The 21050-nt window shown below is 36.5% G+C and overlaps 1 protein-coding gene across 1 annotated transcript in view; it reads left to right on the top strand.

The window, feature by feature from the left end:
* Positions 1–21050, top strand: part of HELZ (helicase with zinc finger) — an 89887-nt gene that overhangs the window by 24849 nt on the left and 43988 nt on the right. The window contains exons 6-13 of the mRNA XM_035897709.1: positions 866–922; positions 1744–1792; positions 2213–2288; positions 5265–5463; positions 6560–6667; positions 6993–7290; positions 10540–10807; positions 16632–16965. Of these exons, the coding sequence (XP_035753602.1) occupies positions 866–922; positions 1744–1792; positions 2213–2288; positions 5265–5463; positions 6560–6667; positions 6993–7290; positions 10540–10807; positions 16632–16965 (1389 nt within the window). The remainder of the gene's footprint in view (positions 1–865; positions 923–1743; positions 1793–2212; positions 2289–5264; positions 5464–6559; positions 6668–6992; positions 7291–10539; positions 10808–16631; positions 16966–21050) is intronic.

Here is a 21050-nt window from a genome sequence, read left to right as displayed (position 1 = left end):
TGGGAATTGTTGAGTCTAAGTTTTCAGCAAAGAGAGTAATCTCTGCTGCTCAGTAGCACAGTCAAAATGTGGAGAAGTTTAACAAATGTAGTAGCACTTAATTAAATTTCTGCAAGAGATTATTGGAATAAAACCCACAGGTCTGGGTTCCTTTAATCGAAGTTTTGACTTACATGAGTGTGAATTTGTTACACTTCACTATATATTTCAGATAAATTCAATTTTCAAAGATTTTTACTTCAGATGTACTTGAGTATCGGTTATTTTTAGTTACATGGCTAATCTTTGCTTTTTAGTGAAAACTCCAAAAATTACATAGTCTATCTACATTGGAGCAGAAGGAGTTATGAAGCTGTAGAAATTAGTAATCTGTAAAGTAGATCCTTAAGACTAAATGAATCCATCACTGCAACAGCAGTGAAAGTTCATGATGTTAATTCCTTTTGTCCAGTGGGCTATACTGCCTGCAGGGCCACAGTGTGTGTAGAGTACTGTTCTGGAGGATAGCAATCAATAAGTATTGTAGCTATTAAATATTATCTTGAGTGGCAGCTAAACTTCATAAGAAATTTTTTTTTCCTCCCAAGTTGTTCTACATATTCTGCTCTCCTGCATTGTCCTGTATTGGTGCTTGCCATAAGTCTGATGCTGTTTTTGGCCAGCGTAAAATTCCCTTTTTCACCATAATGTTTGCTCAGTGTTATGTAGTATATCATTTAAAATTGTGCATTGTAAGTCAAACTCATTTTGCCTTCTTGCCCTTCTCCTTGGTGGTGGTGCAGGGGGAAGTGAACTTTGTTGCTGTGGTTTAATGCACATGGAGGTTTGTGTGTTTGATATATTAATATTCTTTCTCCCCCCCCAGAACGGGATGGTAACTAAAGATTTGACACGACTGAAAACACTTCTCGCTGAAACAGAGGTAATAATGAGCATATTATTGGGAAAATAAGGAGCAGTACCTGGAACAGCTGAAAGGCTTGTTTTTATGTGTCCCAGAAGATCCAGGCTCACTGTGAACATACTGGTTCAAACATTATTTCCACTGGTCTGTCGGTCTTTACCATCTATCTATTCAGGAGGCTTTCATCACAGTCTTGCATGATGTATGACAAAATAGAGAAGGATTCTAATAGGTTGTTGACTCTCTTGAAGTAGCGAGTAGAAAGAATTCACAGCATTCGGATCCGTATTATTTATTTATTTGTTGTATTTTTCTCTGTTGGAAATTATTCTGAAGTAATTAACATGACTTAAGAAATTGGTTAACAAATATAAATGCCTTCCCAGTCTCTTTTTTTTTTTTTTTATATTAGAGGTTAATCTCTCATGTCTATTGAGTTGCCACTTCTTTTTTCTGGTTTTTTTTTTTTCTTCTTCCACTTTGTCATTGATTTGGGCTTTATTTTGGCCTTTATTTTTGCCTTTTAAAAACTTTACCACAGTCCACATTAAAACGATCACAGGGTGGAATTTGGTATTGTAAAAAATCTCAAAAATTTTCTTCTAACAATGAGTGGACTCAGTGTTCCTGTCAGAATTCCTTTTATCAACGGCTGCAATCCAGTTGTGAGTTTAATATGAAATTAGTGTTTGTGACTGGAAGGGATTTCAGACTTCTGATTAGTATTTTTATATTGGTTGTTCTAAAAGACATTCTGACATCAAAGACGCCAAAGCAGTTCTTGTTGATGAAATTGTTTTGTGTTCCTTTATAACTGTGGTTTTTTTATGTAATTGTAGGCAGCTGGTAAAGTACCATCAGGATATCATGTAGAAGATTTAGAAGAAGGTATGTAACTCAGTTCTAAAGCTACTTAATTTGGTAATGAGAAGACTTTGATTCTGCTGAATGCTCAGCACCGCGTAGTAGTCAAAAAGCTGAAAAGGGGCTTGACTATTGTGATGATCCCTGGGGACTGAGGTTGAATTATCTCATCACTGACTGACTTTGGAGGCAGAAGTTTCTATTTATTGGTCAAAGTGCTGTATCAGAGCCTGCTTCATTCTGCAGATTGTTTGAAACTTGCCTTCCCAGCCTTTGGACCTTTGTTCTAAATGAATTTGTTAGGGATTGAAAATTAATTTTTGGTAGATAATTTTGCTTTTGTACAAATACCCTTTGGGTTGATGTTTAGAGATAAACGGTTACTGTCCGACTCGGAAATATTTGGCAATTAGAAAAGTAACCTGAGTTTTGACTACTCTGCAGGGTCCCGGGATGGCTGGCAGTTCCGCCCTCCACCCAGGGGAGTCACAAGCAGTGAAGAATATACGCTATGTAAAAGGTAAAGTCATTGCTTTATATTAACATTCTCCAAGGGATCATAAGTTTCCTCTTCTATTTAGCTGCTGAAAGAATGATTAAGAGGTCAGGGAAACAAAGGTACCTGTTAGAACAGGAGTTAATTCGTTCACAGATTTTTGGAAGGGTCAGTTTATCCAAAAGCACCTCAGTTTATAAACTGGAATCACTAGTTCCATTTTCATAAGAGGGTGATTTGAGGACCATTTTTTTTCTAGTGGCAGGTCAGCATCTGTCTTTTTCCCCCTACCTTTTCTAAATTTTGTAACTTCAGAGATGTGAAAAATTCCCATAGACAGCAGTGTTAGTGACTGAGGCACAGTGAAGTGTGCCTTGACAGCAGATAGGGTGCATGCCTTCAGGTAAATGGGCTGCTTTGAGAGATTGTCTTTGGATTAAAAAAAAAAGTTTGTAGAATTTCCCTCCGGATCTCATTCCCATTTTGCGTAAGCTCAAATACACAGAGGTGAATTGCCTTGCTGAAGATCCAATGGCTTGTACTGGAGTTTCTCCTCCTTGTCTTCTTCAGATAGTAGTCAATATTGTCTGTAGTTTGTGTTGCTAATTGTCATTACTTAGGTAAAGCAGTATTAATATTTATGGGGAGGAACCGTCATTATGCACTTGATTCTGCCATGTATGTAACTGATGCAAATAAATTAATTTTAAAAAATGAGCAGGAATCTGACCTGCTTTTTAAGTTACATGACTGAATTGCTGAATTTGGGCTAATTTTTTGGCATGATTTTCTGGAGTTGCTAAATCTTGGTAACTCTTGTTGACTTTTATTATATCTGGTGCATGTTCAGCAATTTTTAAAAAGCAGATATTTACAGTTTTTAGCTCATGATGATTTTCTGTAACATCTATACCATGCTCTGAAACATTTTTCCATTAAAGCTGTAATTGGCTTTATGCACACTGTTAACCCTTACAGTGAGAAGGATATGCCTTACTCAGCAAATTCATAGGAACAGTATCATTCTGACCACAGACTAAAGATTTTAGTTCCTTATGAGGAGGCAGTTACAGGTACTGAATATGAATTTTTGAAGCTGTGGTTTATTTTTCCCCTGTGTGCCATAAAGCAGTAGGAGTACAGCATATTTATTCTAGATAATGAAGCTATGGAATTGCAGGAGGTATTAGATAAGAAACTAAAAATGAGAAAAAAAGTGTCTATTAAAGCATGAACAATGAGAACTTGGAAAAATTGCATAATGATGACAAATTTTAAAGTAATATGTTTTCCTATTAAATAATGAAAACTACTTGATTTTAAATCTGCTGTGTAGGTAATAAGAACAGGTCAAGAATTTTTTTTTATGTTTGCATTCCATTTACCTTGGGCCGTGAAAGCCATAATTGTATTTTAGCATTCTAATGCAATGGTAAATTGGAAAATTTACAATAAAAATATTGAAACTGACTGCCAAAAATAAAATTTAATTTAAAAATGTATTAAGGACCATATTTTGAGAACGCCTTTAGTAACATTGTGATTTATCTCATGCTTATTTTATTTACAATTTGGGCACTCAAACCTTTAAATGCTTAAGCTTTTCTTAAAGGAAAATTGAATGCTGGGTCCAATCATAACCACTAATACAAGTGTTCCCTAGATATCCAGGTACTTTTGCTGCAAGGTTTTCGTGTCATAGGCAGGTGATACTTTTTTTTATCACATAGCTCAAAGTTCCCATTCTAATTCACCTTACATGACATACTACATTCACTATGGAAAGGTTATTCAGTCACTGATCCCCTTCTGCTGTCTTTGTCGATGATGTGGGGTCCTGACTTGCTGTATTCATTAAGTCTTGGTGCATCCTTTCTTTTTTACAGTAACTCATCACTGTAGGAAGAGTTTCTTAATATGAGTATATGCATAGATATCCACATGAAATTCAAATATAGTTATGTTTACAAGTTTCTATAAACTTAGTATCCTGACAGAGATCAGCCTGCCTGGCTTTATTTATAATCAATATGATGCTTACATTAACTCTTCATAGTCTTCTTATGCAAAACAAACAAACAAACCAGCTTCCTGGCCTGATGTTTGTTCTGTCTATCCAATACTTAGTACCTTCAGAACTTACCCCCCTCTCCCATCTTATTCTTCATTTTGTCATGCAAGTGCTTTAGTTTTGAGCAGTGATGAAGCTACTGCCTTGTGGATTATAATTTTAATACAAAGTTTAATTATGAGAAATAGTTCCCAAGTTATACAGGCAATTGCCCAGACTTCCATTGTATTTTGAGAACTAGAATGCTTAAATTGTGTGCAAGTATTTGGAATAACATTAATTTTGAGGCATCAGCACTTGCCATTAAATTAAAAATGTACTTTAACAAATCCTTAACCTCTGCAAAAATAGATTCTTTTAGACTGATACACCTGTTACAAAGAAGAAAATTAAACCTTTTCCTTGAGAGATTATTTCTGTATAGGTGTATTTAGTAGAAAGGACCATGTGATGTCACTGCTGCTCCAGGAAAAACTGCTGAATGAGTATTTATCAGCTGATAATGTAACTATTGGAGAAAATGTGCTATATCTTCCCTTTGCCCCTTTGTGTTTTATTCATATTAATACAGTGTCTAGTCATTTTGGGGATGGTCCATGATCTCGTTGTGTTAATTGCTGTACAAACACTTGATTCTTTCTTCTTTGAAGCCGGAAATTTCTTAAGAAGACTTGTGTCCCCCTGTGCTTCAAAGAAAATCGATACAGTTTTCTAGACTTCACAGTAAGAGAGGCTGCTGCCTTTCTTGCAAAATGCTGCATAGATGTATGTATTTCCAAATTAGTTCACATGGACTAAACTGCCTTTAGTTCTGTGAGAAAGACTTAAAGAATGTCCTTCTGGCTTTAAAAGTAAAATTTTAATAAATTTCTTTTTTTAATTGGAGACCGAAAAGTTCAAGGCATAATCGTTTTTCCTATTTTATGTAGATTTTTAGAGCAAGGGATCTGCAGGTACGGTGCACAGTGTACTTCAGCACATTCCCAGGAAGAGCTAACAGAATGGCAAAAACGATATGCTTCCCGCTTGATCAGATTAAAACAGCAGAAGGAAAACAAACAATGTTCGGGCAGTTATATGGAAACCTTGATTGAGAAATGGATGAATTCGTTATCTCCTGAGAAAGTGGTAAGGAAAATATACTGCTTCCCTATGTGCTCATATTTAAAACTAACAGATGAGCCTGTTTTTGGCCCTTACTATAAGAGCTGGTCGAATTACTCCTTACCAAGAAATTGTCCAACCAATTTGCTCCCTTTTCCATCCTGCCCTATGTCTTCTTGTAAAGATACCAGAGACTTAGGCTCATTTTTGCAAATGTACTTGTTCTTTTCAGGAATTCAGTGGAGTTTATGACTTACAGCTTATGGGTTAATCACAGCTTGTTCATTTTGCGTATTGACTATTCCCAGTGCAGGATGGGTCAGCCAAGTCTCATGGTATTGTTCCTGTTCCTTGACTAGATGGCAGAACTTTTTAAACTGGAGAACAATAAATGGTGAAGCTTTCATGACTTAGTGGAGAATACTCTTGTTCGTGCATGGCTCCTTTTCTTTGCCTGCAGCTGCAGGCACTTGTATGAAGAACAGCCAAGCCCCAAGCCCCTAAATGTTCAAAAAAGTTTGAATGCCGAAGAGTGCAGGGTATGGACATGATCAAGCTTAGCAGCTGTTTGGAATTCCAAAGAACATTTTTGTGGCATTCGACCAGCTCTACTTACCACTGACCCTAAGGAGTTTTCGGTCCATCTATTGTTGATTAAAATCTGGGAAGAGTGGACTTCCTGCAAAATGCATTAATGAGTAGAAAGCCTGGTTCTAGTTTCCTGGTGTCTCTAGTAGTCTCATTGATGTTGGTGAGATCTGGGGTCTTCTGGAAGTGCGGTCCTTGGGCCTCATTGTATCAGATTCTTCTTTCCAAATGAAATCATGTTCTACTTTAAACATTTACAATTAAGTGGGTTTTTGAAAATCAAGTCCTGTGCTTAATTGTCCTTAAATGGTTATATTTGCTTACACAGTATGATCTAGTAGATTTGGCTTGCTTGTCTCTCTGAATTAGCACATATTTTCATTAATTCCTACACAGGACTTGCATCAATCCTGCACAATCTAGGAAACCATTCTTTCCACTTTCTGTTAAAAAATACTACCTCTTCCTGAATGTTTTTATTTTGATACTGTCTGTAGAAGTTTAACCCTGTCTTCTTTTTCTTTCAATCTAGCTTAGTGAATGTGTAGAAGGAGTGAGAGTAGAACATAATCCTGAGCTATCGGTAACTGTCACCACCAAAAAGTCTCATCAGACATGGACATTTGCTCTCACTTGTAAGGTAGGACTACTTATCTTTTGAAAGTGAGTCAATAATAACCAGAATGCAGCCCATAACCTTTTGAGATTAAGATTTTAATTGCGTAATTCTTCTTAAAATAGAGAAGCTTCCTAGCACCATCCCTTCTCTCTCTCTCTTTTCCCAGCAGCTCTGGCGATTATGTATCGACTGCCCAGATTTCTGGAAAGCAGGCAGGACTTTCACCTGCTCTGAGAAGTTGAGAATTCTTATAAGCTCTCATTATCTGATTGCACACAAAGATGTCCCTGAAATAATTTCAGTTTTCCAACATACTGTCATTTCAACCTTTGTATTTTTTTTATAGCCTGCAAGAATGCTGTATCGAGTGGCATTGCTTTATGATGCCCATCGTCCACATTTTAGTATCGTTGCAATATCTGCTGGAGACAGCACTACCCAGGTATCACAAGAAGTTCCAGAAAACTGTCAGGAATGGATAGGAGGAAAGATGGTCCAGAACGGAATAGATCATTATATATACAAAGTCAGTATAGCCTTTAACACAGAAATCTTTGGAACTTTTCGCCAAACCGTTGTGTTTGATTTTGGATTAGAACCAGTCCTCATGCAACGAGTAATGATTGATGCTGCTTCAACTGAAGGTAATGTATTAAAAAATTTTTTTTTGGAATAGTGGAAATCTTTCATGACATCTCTTTCCTTTTCACGTTTCTTGGCAGGACAGCATCTGTATTAACAGCTAGTGAATGTCTTTTACTGTATGTTATGTTTGATACATAAATGAATATAAATATTGGACAGAAGACTCAGAGGGTCTAAATAAAGCAGATAACTGGAGTATGACTGTTACTCTGTGTTGGGATATGACTCAAATCTTGTCAAAATGCTGGGAATTTCTAGTTTGGTATGCGTCTGAAGGCAGTGCTGGAAGTTGAAGTATGTTGATGTTTTTATAATCGTTCTTGTGTTCATGAAAATGTTAAACATGTAGAAAAAGGTCAGTGTTTCTGTATAAGAATACACCTGGTAATTCATTAATTAAAGCAGACTATCTGAGAAGTTTGGGGGTTTTGGTTTTTTTTTTTTTTTTTTTGCCTTACACTATCTGATTAGGGTTGTCAAAGGCAAGAGGCAAAGTATAGCCTTGTAACTCAATGAATTGCTGTTGACATGAATTTTGAAAATGTAAAGAAAGTGTAACTATTTTTGTGTGTGTTCCAGGAAAACCCAAACCCCACTATATGTTACTGTCAGGGTTGTATTCAGTTTAGGAAATTGATCTGTGCCTCTCAGTTCAAACCTGAAATAACTCCATTATCAGAAAGATTTCAACAAATTGAAAGATGCTCAAAGAGGTGCAAAAAAGAAGGAAGCGCTTTGATTTATGATAGAGCTAAATATAGGTCACTATGTCACTTGGTAGCAAGCAAGGGGGTGGGATACAGTAGGGTAATTTTTTATGAAAATTTGAGAGAGACAAACACCAAAGAAACAGGATTGTAGCACAGGGATGTAAGCAGGAAGAAGAAGAAAAAGAAGGAAAAAAGATGAAACTAAGATGACAGCAGTTTTCTATTCCCGTCCTTTATTTTCATAGAAGAGGTTAATGGTTGTAACATTAACAAAAAGTAACTGTAAATAGTAAATACCAAAGATCATGAACTGATCTTTCCAGATGACCCACGTACTTGTAGCCAAGAGCGGGAAGACTGTACAGGTTGTGGTGTCTCTTGAAGCAGAGAATATTGCATTGCGAATGAGAAACTATGCTTCGAAGCCAAGCTGTGGTCTTTTCAGGAACTATTACATGGTCTCCATGTAACAATGTGGGTAATTGCAGCTGACAGGCTTCCTAAGACATTGAGTTTGTGTAGAACAGCTATCCTTTTACTGTAAACCTGTTTAGGATCAGGAAAACCAAGACGTAATTTACTGGCAAAGTCAGAGTTACTGTCAAACCTGTATATGCTCTTGGTCCTTGTTAGCTTAAACTAACCAGAGCGATACAAGGAACAGCCAATTCGAGTCCATGTGAAAGTGATGGATGAAGTTGAGGTAGCGCTCTCTAGCCTTAGTTACTAATAGTTCCTTTTTACATGCCGCTTGTCTGTGCGCAGAGGGATATTGAAGTCTTCAAGCAGGTTGTTACTGATGCTTATTTCAAATTAAAAGAGTGCTGGGTGCTTTACAGCTAAATCTACAAAATCCTGGGCTTTTTGCTAAGGTAGTCTAAGAAATGTGTAAGCAGGCAGGTGAAAGGGATAAGTCTTGGATGTGTATCCTATTCCACTGTTTCTTTTACTTTTGGTATATATGGATTGGGATCTCATGGAAGTGCTTTTGAGAGATATCTGCCCAAGGTCTCCACATTTGCATGCAATTCAGGGCCCTGTTTAGACATCTGGGCAGGAAAGAAAAGTCAACATTAAAATATTTTAATGGAGGAGCATTTTGAAATCTTTATTTGCTATGGAGAAAGAGAACTAAGAGAAGTTTTCTGTGCACTGAGAATGTACAAAATGGTCTTTAAGAAAGGGTCATTGTGTGCGCAATCTGTGCCAGGAACTGTTTATGTCAGGCTTCCAGTGGAAGCCTCTCTAGTGCTGGGAATTAAGTGGCTGTCTTCTAGCAAACAAGGACTCAATCCCAGCATAATTACTGAGCTTTTGTCATCTGAGGTATGGTTAGTACCAGAGAAAACTTAATTTATGGTGAGATGATTTCAAACACAGAAACCACACAAACATGGACTCTTTCTTGCCATACAACTGTGGCTACTTGGCTACTAATATGGTTCAGGCTTTGGTAGATTTAAATTTGGTTTCTTAGTGAACTCATACTTAGGAGATCAGTGAGTAAGATAAGCTATGTTCCTGTAGTCGTAGTCAGGCAGAACTGAGATTTTTTTTTTTTTTTGCTAAAAAGCTGTTTTCCTTCTATTTAGAATAAAGACAGTCAAGATGATGTTAAGTATTTAATTTGAATTTGAAAATGTCTCTTTTGCACATTTTTCAGCGTTGGTGTGATACCCTGGATACCTGCCTTAAATCTTACTCAGAGATAATACGTTAAGATACCATAGCTTCGCTACAAATGCCAAATATTTTCAGCTCTGCAATTTAACTGCAATTCTGTTAACTGATGCACTGTTGTCACAGTGGTTTTGTGGTGTTAATGGATATATTTTGGGTGGCTGTAGGCAGTGCTTGGTCTTCTGTTTCTATGTGGTCCCTGAAATTAGGGTATCCTGAAAAATTAATTTCCTTTTTCATTTTCTAAGGTCATATCATATTAGGGTACATTTCCAAAGTTTTGCCAAGCAAACTAACTTTAGCTATATAATGCAACTGTCTGCAGAATACATATATTTCAGTACTATAGAATTTTTTTACAGGCTTTCACAGTCTTGCAAATTTAATGACTTCTTACCAGTTTATCAAATTGTTTTTATTACCTTCTAAATTTTATAGTATATAGTATATATTGTAAGGTTCTTCATTGTTTTATATTTTTGAAATGAGATGATGTTGCAGTTAGGCTTTGAAAGCATATTGTGATGCCAAGTCCTTCAAAGTTGCTTGCAATTACCAAAATAAAAGTTCCTTCCTTGTTTGTCTATATTCATTCTGGTTGCTAGCTATAGAATATTTTATTTTCTGATAGTGTTTGAGAGCCTGCTTGCTCTCTGTGTACACCTGAAAAGTAGGGATGGTAATTACTAGCAGTGAACTTATTAAAGCTGTTGTAGGCAGAGGAGACTCATCTACATTTAGTTCGCTAACTCTAATGGGATAGTTTTTTGGGGTTGGTTTTTGTTTGTTTTTAAATAAAAACCAAACACATACGGAGTTTGAACTTACTTCCTTTCCCTGTTACATATCTACATCCAGATCTTGAATACCTGATGCATGCACGGCAACAGCTACTAACCACAGCTAAGCGTTGGGATTCTACTTCTAAGACTATTGTAGAATTTGAGCCTAATGAAACTACTGAATTGGAGAAGAGCCTTCTTACCAGATACCAAATCCCTCTATCTGCTGACCAGCTATTTACACAATCTGTCCTGGACAAATCATTGACCAAGACCAACTATCAGTCACGGCTACATGACCTCCTTTATATAGAGGAAATAGCACAGTATAAGGAAGTTAGCAAGTAAGTGATACCTTTATAAAAATCCTTCTTAGATATTTCTTGCTGTCCTATTGAAATGAAGATGGCAACTTTTTTCATTAAACCTACATGATTGTTTAAGCTATTAAGTCTTTGCTGTTTCTTGGAAATGAAGTTGAATATGAGTCTGGAAATAGTAAGTTTTGATAAAGGTCACTAGCACTTAACAAATGTGATTTACCGTTAACTCATTTAAGACAAATTGTATGTATCAGTCTATGCTTATGGTTGGACGCACTGAACAGCTGTTGTACAATGTTTTGCTAATGTCTGGATAATAATTATTTTTGTTTATAGTCTCTTGGCGCTCTCTACAAAAAGATACTAATAGGGGGAATCATATTTTTGTTCCTTGGTGAAAGTAGATTATAGCAAGGTAATATATGAAATCTTGGTGTAAATGGCCTTGACGGGAGTGTAAAATAATTTTTTTTTTTTTTTTTAAAAGGTTGAATTATGGGTGGATCAAACACTAATCTTAGGATGATGTGGCAGCTGATTTAATTATATTTATTCTCTAAATAGGCTAAAAACCAGCTTGTGAATAAAAGGCATATAGTATACTTTTTTGGGTTGTTTTGTTCTGTGATATCTTTAGGTATGATGTGCATATTACCCAACTGGATTAGCTGTATGAGCAAATGCAGAGTTAGGAAAAAGATGTGAGCTTCCTGTGTCATGGGGCCTTTTTTAGTTTGATATTTGTGGTTAAAAATTTTGCCTGCGCTTATGTGGTGTGAAAGAGTTTTAAAGTGTTGCACTACTCAGCATAGAAAGGCAAAAAGGTGTAACTTCCCTTTAACCTAATTTGGTAGCAAATTTAGTTCTATTGATTACTTAAATTCGAAATTAGAAATGTCTTTTTAAGACTGACTACTCCTGGAGGTACAGACGTTCAGCTGAATCACCCCTCTAGAATTTAGGAAGAAAATACAATGAGAAGCTGTATTTCTAATGCTTTTAAAGCAGAAAAATGGCTCAATTTCTTTTTTGTATCTAAGATGAACTGTTTTTCTTCATATCGTTCATTGCTGCTGCGTCTGCTCTTGAGCTGGAATCTAACATACAGAGGAGTCATGCTTGAACACTTTTCAGCATACAGAAATATTCTCTGTCATATACATATACATATTTATAATTAGGTTGACTTTTCTAAGGTTTTTGAAACAAAAGTAGGTTAAATTAAACATTATGAAATATGATATAGAAGTAAACAATATTTTTACTGAGTGAGTTTTCACGTTGAGAATTACACTCTCATGCCTCATAGGAAAGCAAAGCAGCATGCCTGGAGAAATAAAAGAATAATAAGTGTATCCAGTGTGCAATGTTCCCCTTTGGACAATTTGGTGCAGCGATAAGTTATTGCTCTTCTTTTTCTGTTATTGCTCTTCTTTTTCTATCTAGTAGATTAATAAAAGTAAGTATTAATAATGTTCTTGAAATCTTCTGTTTTGATAGTGTTGATGACAGAAATATTCCTTTGATCTTGTAGCTGACCCACTTTATTGCAGCAAGGCTCAAACTAGCACTCTTTCTGATCCTCTGTGGCTAAGATCACACGCTTGGTATTCTCTAGTGAAGTGTCAGGGTTGCAAGCCTAGAAATGGGCCCAGAAATACAAATGCAAGTAGGTTGTAATACCTCTGAAGTGTTGCCATGAGTGAAAATGTTGATGAGCTGCTACTCTCTAATGGGTTTCTGTATGTGTATCGTAGAAGTAGTAGTGTTGTCAACATGGTCTCTTATGACAAGACTGGAATAACGTGAGTGCCTGCAGTTCAGATTGGAGTGCACTGCTGGGTTTTAAGAATGCTGATGATTTCTCACTTTCTAGGAAAACACTGTTTCAGACTTTATGTGGGATCACCTGAGTGCAACTATGGAAAAGTATTGGATGAAAGTTGCAGTGGCTGGATAGTCTCAGGGAACTTTACTTTTAAATCAGGTTTATTCTAATATTTCAAGAGGCACACTTTAGCACGAGCACATCACAAAACAGAGTAATAAAGGTTAGAATAAAGGAGCCACTGCTGTCTTAATTTCCAAATGCAAACATACTCTGTAAGAAAAAGCAGAACAATGTTCTGATCTCCATACTAGTTTGGTTTTGGAAAGTTTTGCCCTACATACAATCTGCTGATGGTTTTAAAACTCTTCCTTTCTCTCTTGCACATTCAAAAGAAAACCAGCATATAATTGTTCAAGTGGCTAGAACTTACTGGGTATTTTCTTGTATGAACATTAAAGAATGCATGTGTGTGTATAGCTCCTTCCGCACAGTACACTGTCTGCTACCAGAATTACAGAGCAGATTTATCCTCAGGGCTGTGAAAACTTAAAATACTGGCTTTGATGGAAAATAAATTTGCTTTTGTCGTTACTGTGTCTCACATTTATCAATACATAGGTAGGTGTCACACTGCGCACCCTGTCTGAACTCTGCATGTATAAATGTAAGAGGAAATGTGCTGAACGTACTTTTAAGAATCGTTATATGGGGCTTTGTTCAGGAGGGGTTTATTCGCCTTTTGGGAATTTAGCATTTGCATTGGTACTGGATGAATTAATGATTTATGAAGTCTTCCTTTAATTTCTGTGATTTTAAATATGACCAACAGGCTTCTATGTAGCTAGTTTAATTAACACTGCAGTTAGGCTGGGATTTTGCAGTGCTTAGGAGGAAACGTAGGTTTTTGTTTGATTTGTATAAGCCTGACTGAAAACCTTTTTTATATAAACCTGCAAAGCAAGGGTGAAGAATGGATGAAAGAAGCAAATTTTGATTATAATTTTTTTTTTTAAAAAAATCTAATCCTTAGAGGATTTTGTAGTTTAACAGTTTGCCAGAAGGTGTCAGCTTACTCAATAGAAATTGCTTGATAATCTCTAAACTTCAGATTCTCTTTAGCACAGCAGATTCAGTTTAGTCATTTATAAAGACTTGTGCCTTGTCTCAGAATGGCAGTAATACTGTCTTCCAGCACGTTTTTACAAATCGGAATTTGAGAATGAGCTGATGCATATTCAGTAGCATAGGGATTCAACTTTAGGAAAGTTTTAACAAAATAAATTCACAATAGCATCTGATTGTGTCTTATGTAAAATGCTGAGCCCTTGGTTACTGTGTTAAATGTTTTACATCGTATTTTAACAATCATCTGAATGAGATATGAGCTGCTTTAGATGTTGCTAACTTGCTGATAGCGGCTTTGGGCTAGTGCAGCACTTGTATAGAAGAAAGTTTGTTTTTTGTTTGGTTTTGGGGTTTTTTAGCACGTGTGGAAATTGGAAGGGTTACCTTTAATTCTAGCATGCTCCCTGAAGTACATGCTTTTGGGCGATTCCTTTAAACTGTAGCTTGTGGAGTAACCTTTGTGGTTACTTGTGAACCAAAGAAATCCACATTCAGCACGGAGATATCTCTTGCTTTTTGAGAGCAGAGGAGTGTGAAATTCGGATCTGACTTAATGCCCATATTATGTAAAGGAGCAACTGTTACCACAAGGGGGCAAACTTGCAGTTTTTGTAGAAGACTCATGATTTGCCAGATATGAAAAAAATGTATTTGGTTTGGTAAATGTTTAATTACCAAGTGAGCTAAAATGTTGGATTTTATTGTTATGGGCTTATGATTATTGACACTACTGGGCTTAAACAAGAAATTACCAGTTTATTAGGTTAAAATAGAAATTATAAGATGGACAAGAGATAAAATAAAAACAGTCCGAATATGAAAAGTATTACAAGAAAATGAGGTTTTTTCCAAGAGATTTTATTTCATTTGTGAAAACTTTCGGGTTTTACTTCTTTTTTCTGTAATTTACTGCAAATTCAGGAAAAAGTTGCTGATGAGAACTGATTTAGTTAGTCTGACGGACCTTTTCCCCCTTTTGTTCTTCTTAAAACCAGGTTGAAGCAATCTGTTTAAAAACCTCCACATGCTCTAGGAGGAGATTAGTATGTACTGGTGAGAGGTCAATAAAGTGTGCTAATAAGTCACTTTAATGTGTTGTGCATGTGACTTCTAGCAAATGGTAACTACAGAGATTAAATTTGTTACGTCTCTGGTTACAGGAGGAACTTGCTGCTAATAGGAATTCTGTGGATAGATGCTTTATATGTCTGAGCCTGTGATGCCATTCCCTCATTTCAAATAAAATGACCTCATTTTAATGCCTACATTCTGATTTTTTTTTTCCGAGACATTTTAATCGATCCCTCTGAATTATAGGTATAATACCATTTACCTTTTAAGATGTAGATTACCATCTTTGGTGTGCAGCCTGGAAGAGAGAAATGAAGTAAATAGGAATCTTACTCTGTTCTTTGCCTGCATGTCTCTCCTCAAGCACCTAATATAAGCTTACAGACTATTTAAGTAGAATTTTTTACTGCTTTGTGACATGCACAGCAACTCTTAATTCACCCTAAACTTATTTTGGTCTGAGAAAATCTAGTATTTGATTCTGTCTTGTGTGGGTTCTTTTTTTAAGCTCCATAGATGTTGGTTCTTTTGAACATATGTTTTATAGGGTATAATCAAAAGGAAAATGTAAGTGAGCTAAAATGTTGGATTTTATTGTTATGGGCTTATGATTATTGACACTACTGGGCTTAAACAAGAAATTACCAGTTTATTAGGTTAAAATAGAAATTATAAGATGGACAAGAGATAAAATAAAAACAGTCCGAATATGAAAAGTATTACAAGAAAATGAGGTTTTTTCCAAGAGATTTTATTTCATTTGTGAAAACTTTCGGGTTTTACTTCTTTTTTCTGTAATTTACTGCAAATTCAGGAAAAAGTTGCTGATGAGAACTGATTTAGTTAGTCTGACGGACCTTTTCCCCCTTTTGTTCTTCTTAAAACCAGGTTGAAGCAATCTGTTTAAAAACCTCCACATGCTCTAGGAGGAGATTAGTATGTACTGGTGAGAGGTCAATAAAGTGTGCTAATAAGTCACTTTAATGTGTTGTGCATGTGACTTCTAGCAAATGGTAACTACAGAGATTAAATTTGTTACGTCTCTGGTTACAGGAGGAACTTGCTGCTAATAGGAATTCTGTGGATAGATGCTTTATATGTCTGAGCCTGTGATGCCATTCCCTCATTTCAAATAAAATGACCTCATTTTAATGCCTACATTCTGATTTTTTTTTTCCGAGACATTTTAATCGATCCCTCTGAATTATAGGTATAATACCATTTACCTTTTAAGATGTAGATTACCATCTTTGGTGTGCAGCCTGGAAGAGAGAAATGAAGTAAATAGGAATCTTACTCTGTTCTTTGCCTGCATGTCTCTCCTCAAGCACCTAATATAAGCTTACAGACTATTTAAGTAGAATTTTTTACTGCTTTGTGACATGCACAGCAACTCTTAATTCACCCTAAACTTATTTTGGTCTGAGAAAATCTAGTATTTGATTCTGTCTTGTGTGGGTTCTTTTTTTTAAGCTCCATAGATGTTGATTCTTTTGAACATATGTTTTACAGGGTATAATCAAAAGGAAAATGTGTAAACATTTGACAGCTATGTATTTGATTCTGTCTTGTGTGGGTTCTTTTTTTAAGCTCCATAGATGTTGGTTCTTTTGAACATATGTTTTATAGGGTATAATCAAAAGGAAAATGTGTAAACATTCGACAGCTACGTACTTATGAAGGGCCAGTTTGGCTGTATTTATTTATGTTTAAAAGTTACACATTTAGAATGTAAGGCAGTGAATCTTCAGTATGAATGCATGAAATTTCTAAATCCGAGAGCATTTTTGTGCACTGACTTGATGCTTTCTTACTTAGGTTCAACATAAAAGTGCAATTGCAGATTGTAGCAAGCTTCATGCTCACTGGTGTTTCTGGAGGTGCAAAGTATGCCCAAAATGGACAACTTTTTGGCCGCTTTAAGCTCACTGAAACGCTTTCAGAAGACACTTTGGCTGGACGGCTGGTGATGACCAAAGTCAATGCTGTTTATTTATTGCCTGTCACTAAAGAGAAGTCAGCACAGACCCAAGGAACCAAAGAGAAGGTTTATGAAGCAGCTATTGAGGAGAAAACAAAGGATTATATCTTCTTGAGGGTATCCAGGGAATGCTGTGAAGAACTTAATCTTCGGGCAGATTGTGAAATGCAGGTGAGTCTGAGCGGAAGTGGGTTTGGTATGGGAACTGTTTGCATTGTGTCTGCTTTGGGCTCCACCCAAAATAATTGCTTGAAGATATGAAAAGGAATTCTGTTACATGTCCTCATTCACAGAAAGCAGAGCATGGATGAGTATTTCAGATAGGTGAAATCTTTATACATAAGTATACACATATATATGTGTGTGTGCATGTGTTGCATGTATATATGAGGCTTATTATTTGGAAAAGAAATTAATATTTTGGAACCATCACAGAGTAAAAATACATTTTAATGAACTCCATTTCTGGCAAAATTCTTCTGAGATAGTTAGGCATTGCTTACAGATTTTTACTTCTGTATCTCATGGTTTTGAGAGCGTGATTTTTTGCCTACTCCTGCTGCCTGGACTTTTCTCCAGCTTAGTCTCTTTGTGACTTCTATAGTTCTGTCCATCATAGCTATTCTCACCAGAGACCTCAGGAACTTTTTCTTAATGAAGTCAAAGGAGGGAGTTTTCTATTACTCTGGGGTTTTGGTGTTGTGTGTTGTTTTTGGTTTTTTTTGTTTGTTTGGTTTGGTTTGTTTTTTAAAGAAAAAAGTTTCTGCTGCTCTTGACATAGCCAGCTAGAACTCTGTCTTTGATAACTTGTGTCTTGGACTCTTCTTTTTGTATCTTCTTATTCTTTTTGTCTGTGTCATTGTGGGTTCCACTACTTGTTCCTAGGCCTGAGGTGAGATGAATTTCTAATAAGGTCTGTTGAGGTTATGAATGGGCCTTGTACTGCTTTTTGTGCCCATATCAGAACAAAAGGAATATTGTCCTTCAGTGGAAAAGCCTTCAACTTACAGTACTTTCTTGATGAAGATGAGGAGGGTTGGTAGATGGAGGCAGGAGGAAGGTGAATAAATACTTTTATTATACATATGCTGTGTTTCAGAATGATAATACTTGCCTCCATGGCTCTCACTCTGCTGACACTTATATCCAAGGCAGATGTTTATCTGTCTTGCAGACATTCAGTCACAAAATGAGGAGTTATAACACTTTTGCTAGAGAAAATTGTGTTGGCAGTAAGATCAGGCTTTTGTTTACTTTGCCGTTAACATGAAATGGATGAGGATTTTTTTTTTTTAAGTATAGTGTAGTTTGCAAACAAGATTGTGCATTAGATGTAAATGCATGTAAGGGAAGAAAAAGCTCTAGTTAAGTTAAATACTTAAAAGTCCTCACCCATCCCCAGCGTGTGTCTGCTGTAGGCCTTGTGATTGATCTTGTTACTGAAAAGAAATAACCTCAAATTAAGGTCACTGGAATTGCTTGAAATGAATGCATTTTCACCAACTGATTATCTCCTTCCATTCATTTTGTTTTGGGGAAACATATGCAAGAATCCTAATGTCTTAATTTAACATGGATAATTGGTCTGGGAAGACTTACGTTGTTTTGGGCTCTTGGCTTTGTGTTTGTTTTCTTAAAACTATAATTAAACTTACTAATTGATGCTATCAAACTCCACTGGAATGCAAAATGAGCTGGGGCTTCAGTAACTGGCTTATTTTTCTTTGAGTGTCTTATAAAACTTTGCCTGAGGCAGCAAATCTAGTCTGCGTTAAAAATTGGGTCCTAAAGTTATTTGTAAAATCATTTAGTACTTCATACGTGTATCAGTGAACTGGTGGTCAAATCCTTGAAGTGTTACCTATGTTGTAATGAATTCTAATTGTGAGGACATGTTTTCTCATTAAGTATTGGCTGCAAATTTGGAAAGGGATCCTCGGGTTAGAATTGAGGATGTTATAATTTGGAGCTATAGCATTTATTAAAGATGCTGGAAATTTTGCTGTTGTCTTCAGTGGAGTTAGTATTCCCTATGTGATTTTTAAACATTGACAAAATTACTTTTATTTCTGTAGGTTTTGGATAAGTTAGGTGATTTCCTTCCTTTCCTCTTCTAATAATTCATCTTGGAAGCTTCCGGATCGCTTGTTTGCTGTTGTCCTGGCTTAACTGTAATAAAGACACAATTCTGCTTTTATCAAGTGCACCATTCGTGAAGGTGGGATGGAGCGAACTGGTGCTTTAAACCCCTTGGCTGCTGCTCTTTTCGGTGACCAAACTAACATGCGACTGTTTTATTTTTGGAGTGGTTATTCTGTTCTGTGAAACTGGCAATGGATTAACTTCCTTTCCCACTGTTTTCTTATTGCGGAATATATATTAAAGCAGGTTACATGCCTTTCCTTCACAGATGGCCTCATTCAGTACTCTGCAACAGCAAATATAACTTTGATTCAATCCAAACTGGATTAAAACCAAAACAAATCACCAGCTGTTAAAGAAAGTGGTGAATGCGGGTAGATAATACGAGGTATTTAATGCTAGGCACCTTGCTTGGACTCCCAGAAGGGGCTATTAAAGTGTCGCTCAGACGAGCATCACAGTTTTTCTGCATTTAAATGGTCATTGTTATATTGGGTGGTCTTTTGTTAGCCTTGGATCTGTCTGAGGAAAGATATTTTTCCTGTATAGATCAAACTGTGAGCTTGGGACCGTTGCCATTTGTGTGGAAGTCTTTCCCAAACATCTGTGGGATGTTGTGGGGCGGACAAATTGGCACTGGGTAGAAGTGGGTAGGAGAGAGCTTTGGAAGGCAGCTCAAGGTCCCCCTCGGGCAGGATGAGCTGGCTCTGTCGTTCTGGACGAGTGCTAAGCCATGCTGCTTTTGAAGACCAGGGTATTCACTAAGGTAGTGGATAGCCATAAACTACATGGTGGAACAGCGGGGAAAAAAATTTCTTAAACGTTCATGCCTCCTATTAAAAAAAAGAAAGTTCTCCTACCAGTTGCCATCACTTTAGTGAACTCCATGCTTCATGTTGTACTTATTCATTACTGCCCTTTTCTTCAGAGGTACGGTTCTACATCTTGCTGTAAAATGTGATAGTCAAGATGAATATTTAATGTTTTCCTATCTGCCAGAGACTGAAAGTTAATAGCTACATTCTGCACTGATACAAGCAAACATTGTTTATTTACAGCAAAGCTAGTGTTGATTTTACATGCTACATAATAATACAAGCAGTGTAATATTTAAATATACTAGAAAAAAGAAAATGCTGAGCTGTGTTTTGCAAATCCTTTTGAAAGATCTTCAAGTAATAAACATTACTGGTGCACAAGGGGGTTTTTACAGGTGTGATCCCTGTGGTAGGAAGTGACTTTGTGGGCAGATGAAGGAGCGTCAGGTCCAACAAGTAGTTAAATCTAGAAGGCTAAGTTATTCCTCCATAGGAGGAATTCTCCATAGGAGGAGCTTCATGGAAGAAATTTATATGGCTTTGAATGAGGCATGTCATGTTTAGAGGAGTGATTGTCTGCTTTTCTAACTTTTTCTTTTTTTCCCCCAAGTTTGCTGTCTTATTTTGATAACCACAGGGATCTTTAATGCAACAAATTGGATTTTGTTTGTAGTACAAAAGGAAAACTTATTTTGGTTAACAAGGACTTTTTAAAGTCTTTATATAAGTTGCCAGAAAAGATAATAACAAAAATATATTCTAGTATTGCTTTGTGTTTGTTGAACTTTCTGGTTGGTGGCAATAATTATCGTGAGATCGAAGTGTGATCAAGTAATAATGGACTGATTGAGAGAAATCAGTGAGTCCTAGAGGAGAAAATTAATAGATCTGAGACCTGATTTGTGCTTCGGGCATGGGGGAACGTTTAGAATGGCTGCTTCACCTTGGCGGCATTTCTCCGGGGTGACATGGGACGCTCAGCCGCAGCTTTGCCCCGTCTCGTCAGTGGTGTGATGGGGGAGATGTGCCCGCTTTGGCACGCCTTTACTCTGTTCCTAGTTTTGTCATCTGTTGATTGGTAATACAAACCCAGCTTCTGTAAAGTGCTTGTGCAAGCTGTCAGTAAGGATGACCACAGATATTTTAAATATTATTGGTATGCTTACAGGTAAATGAGGGGTGCTTTTCCAGACAGGCTGCAGTATTTTGGCTGGCTGTTAGTCAGCATGCTCGCAGTTCATTGTAAATCTGAGAAAGGTACTTATTTACTCTTATTTAATCAGAAATGCTTATTAG

This window comes from Egretta garzetta, unplaced genomic scaffold (genome assembly GCF_000687185.1).
Source record: "Egretta garzetta isolate BGI_Z169 unplaced genomic scaffold, ASM68718v1 scaffold787, whole genome shotgun sequence".
NCBI lineage: Eukaryota > Metazoa > Chordata > Aves > Pelecaniformes > Ardeidae > Egretta > Egretta garzetta.
This window is presented reverse-complemented; position numbering and strand designations above follow the sequence as displayed.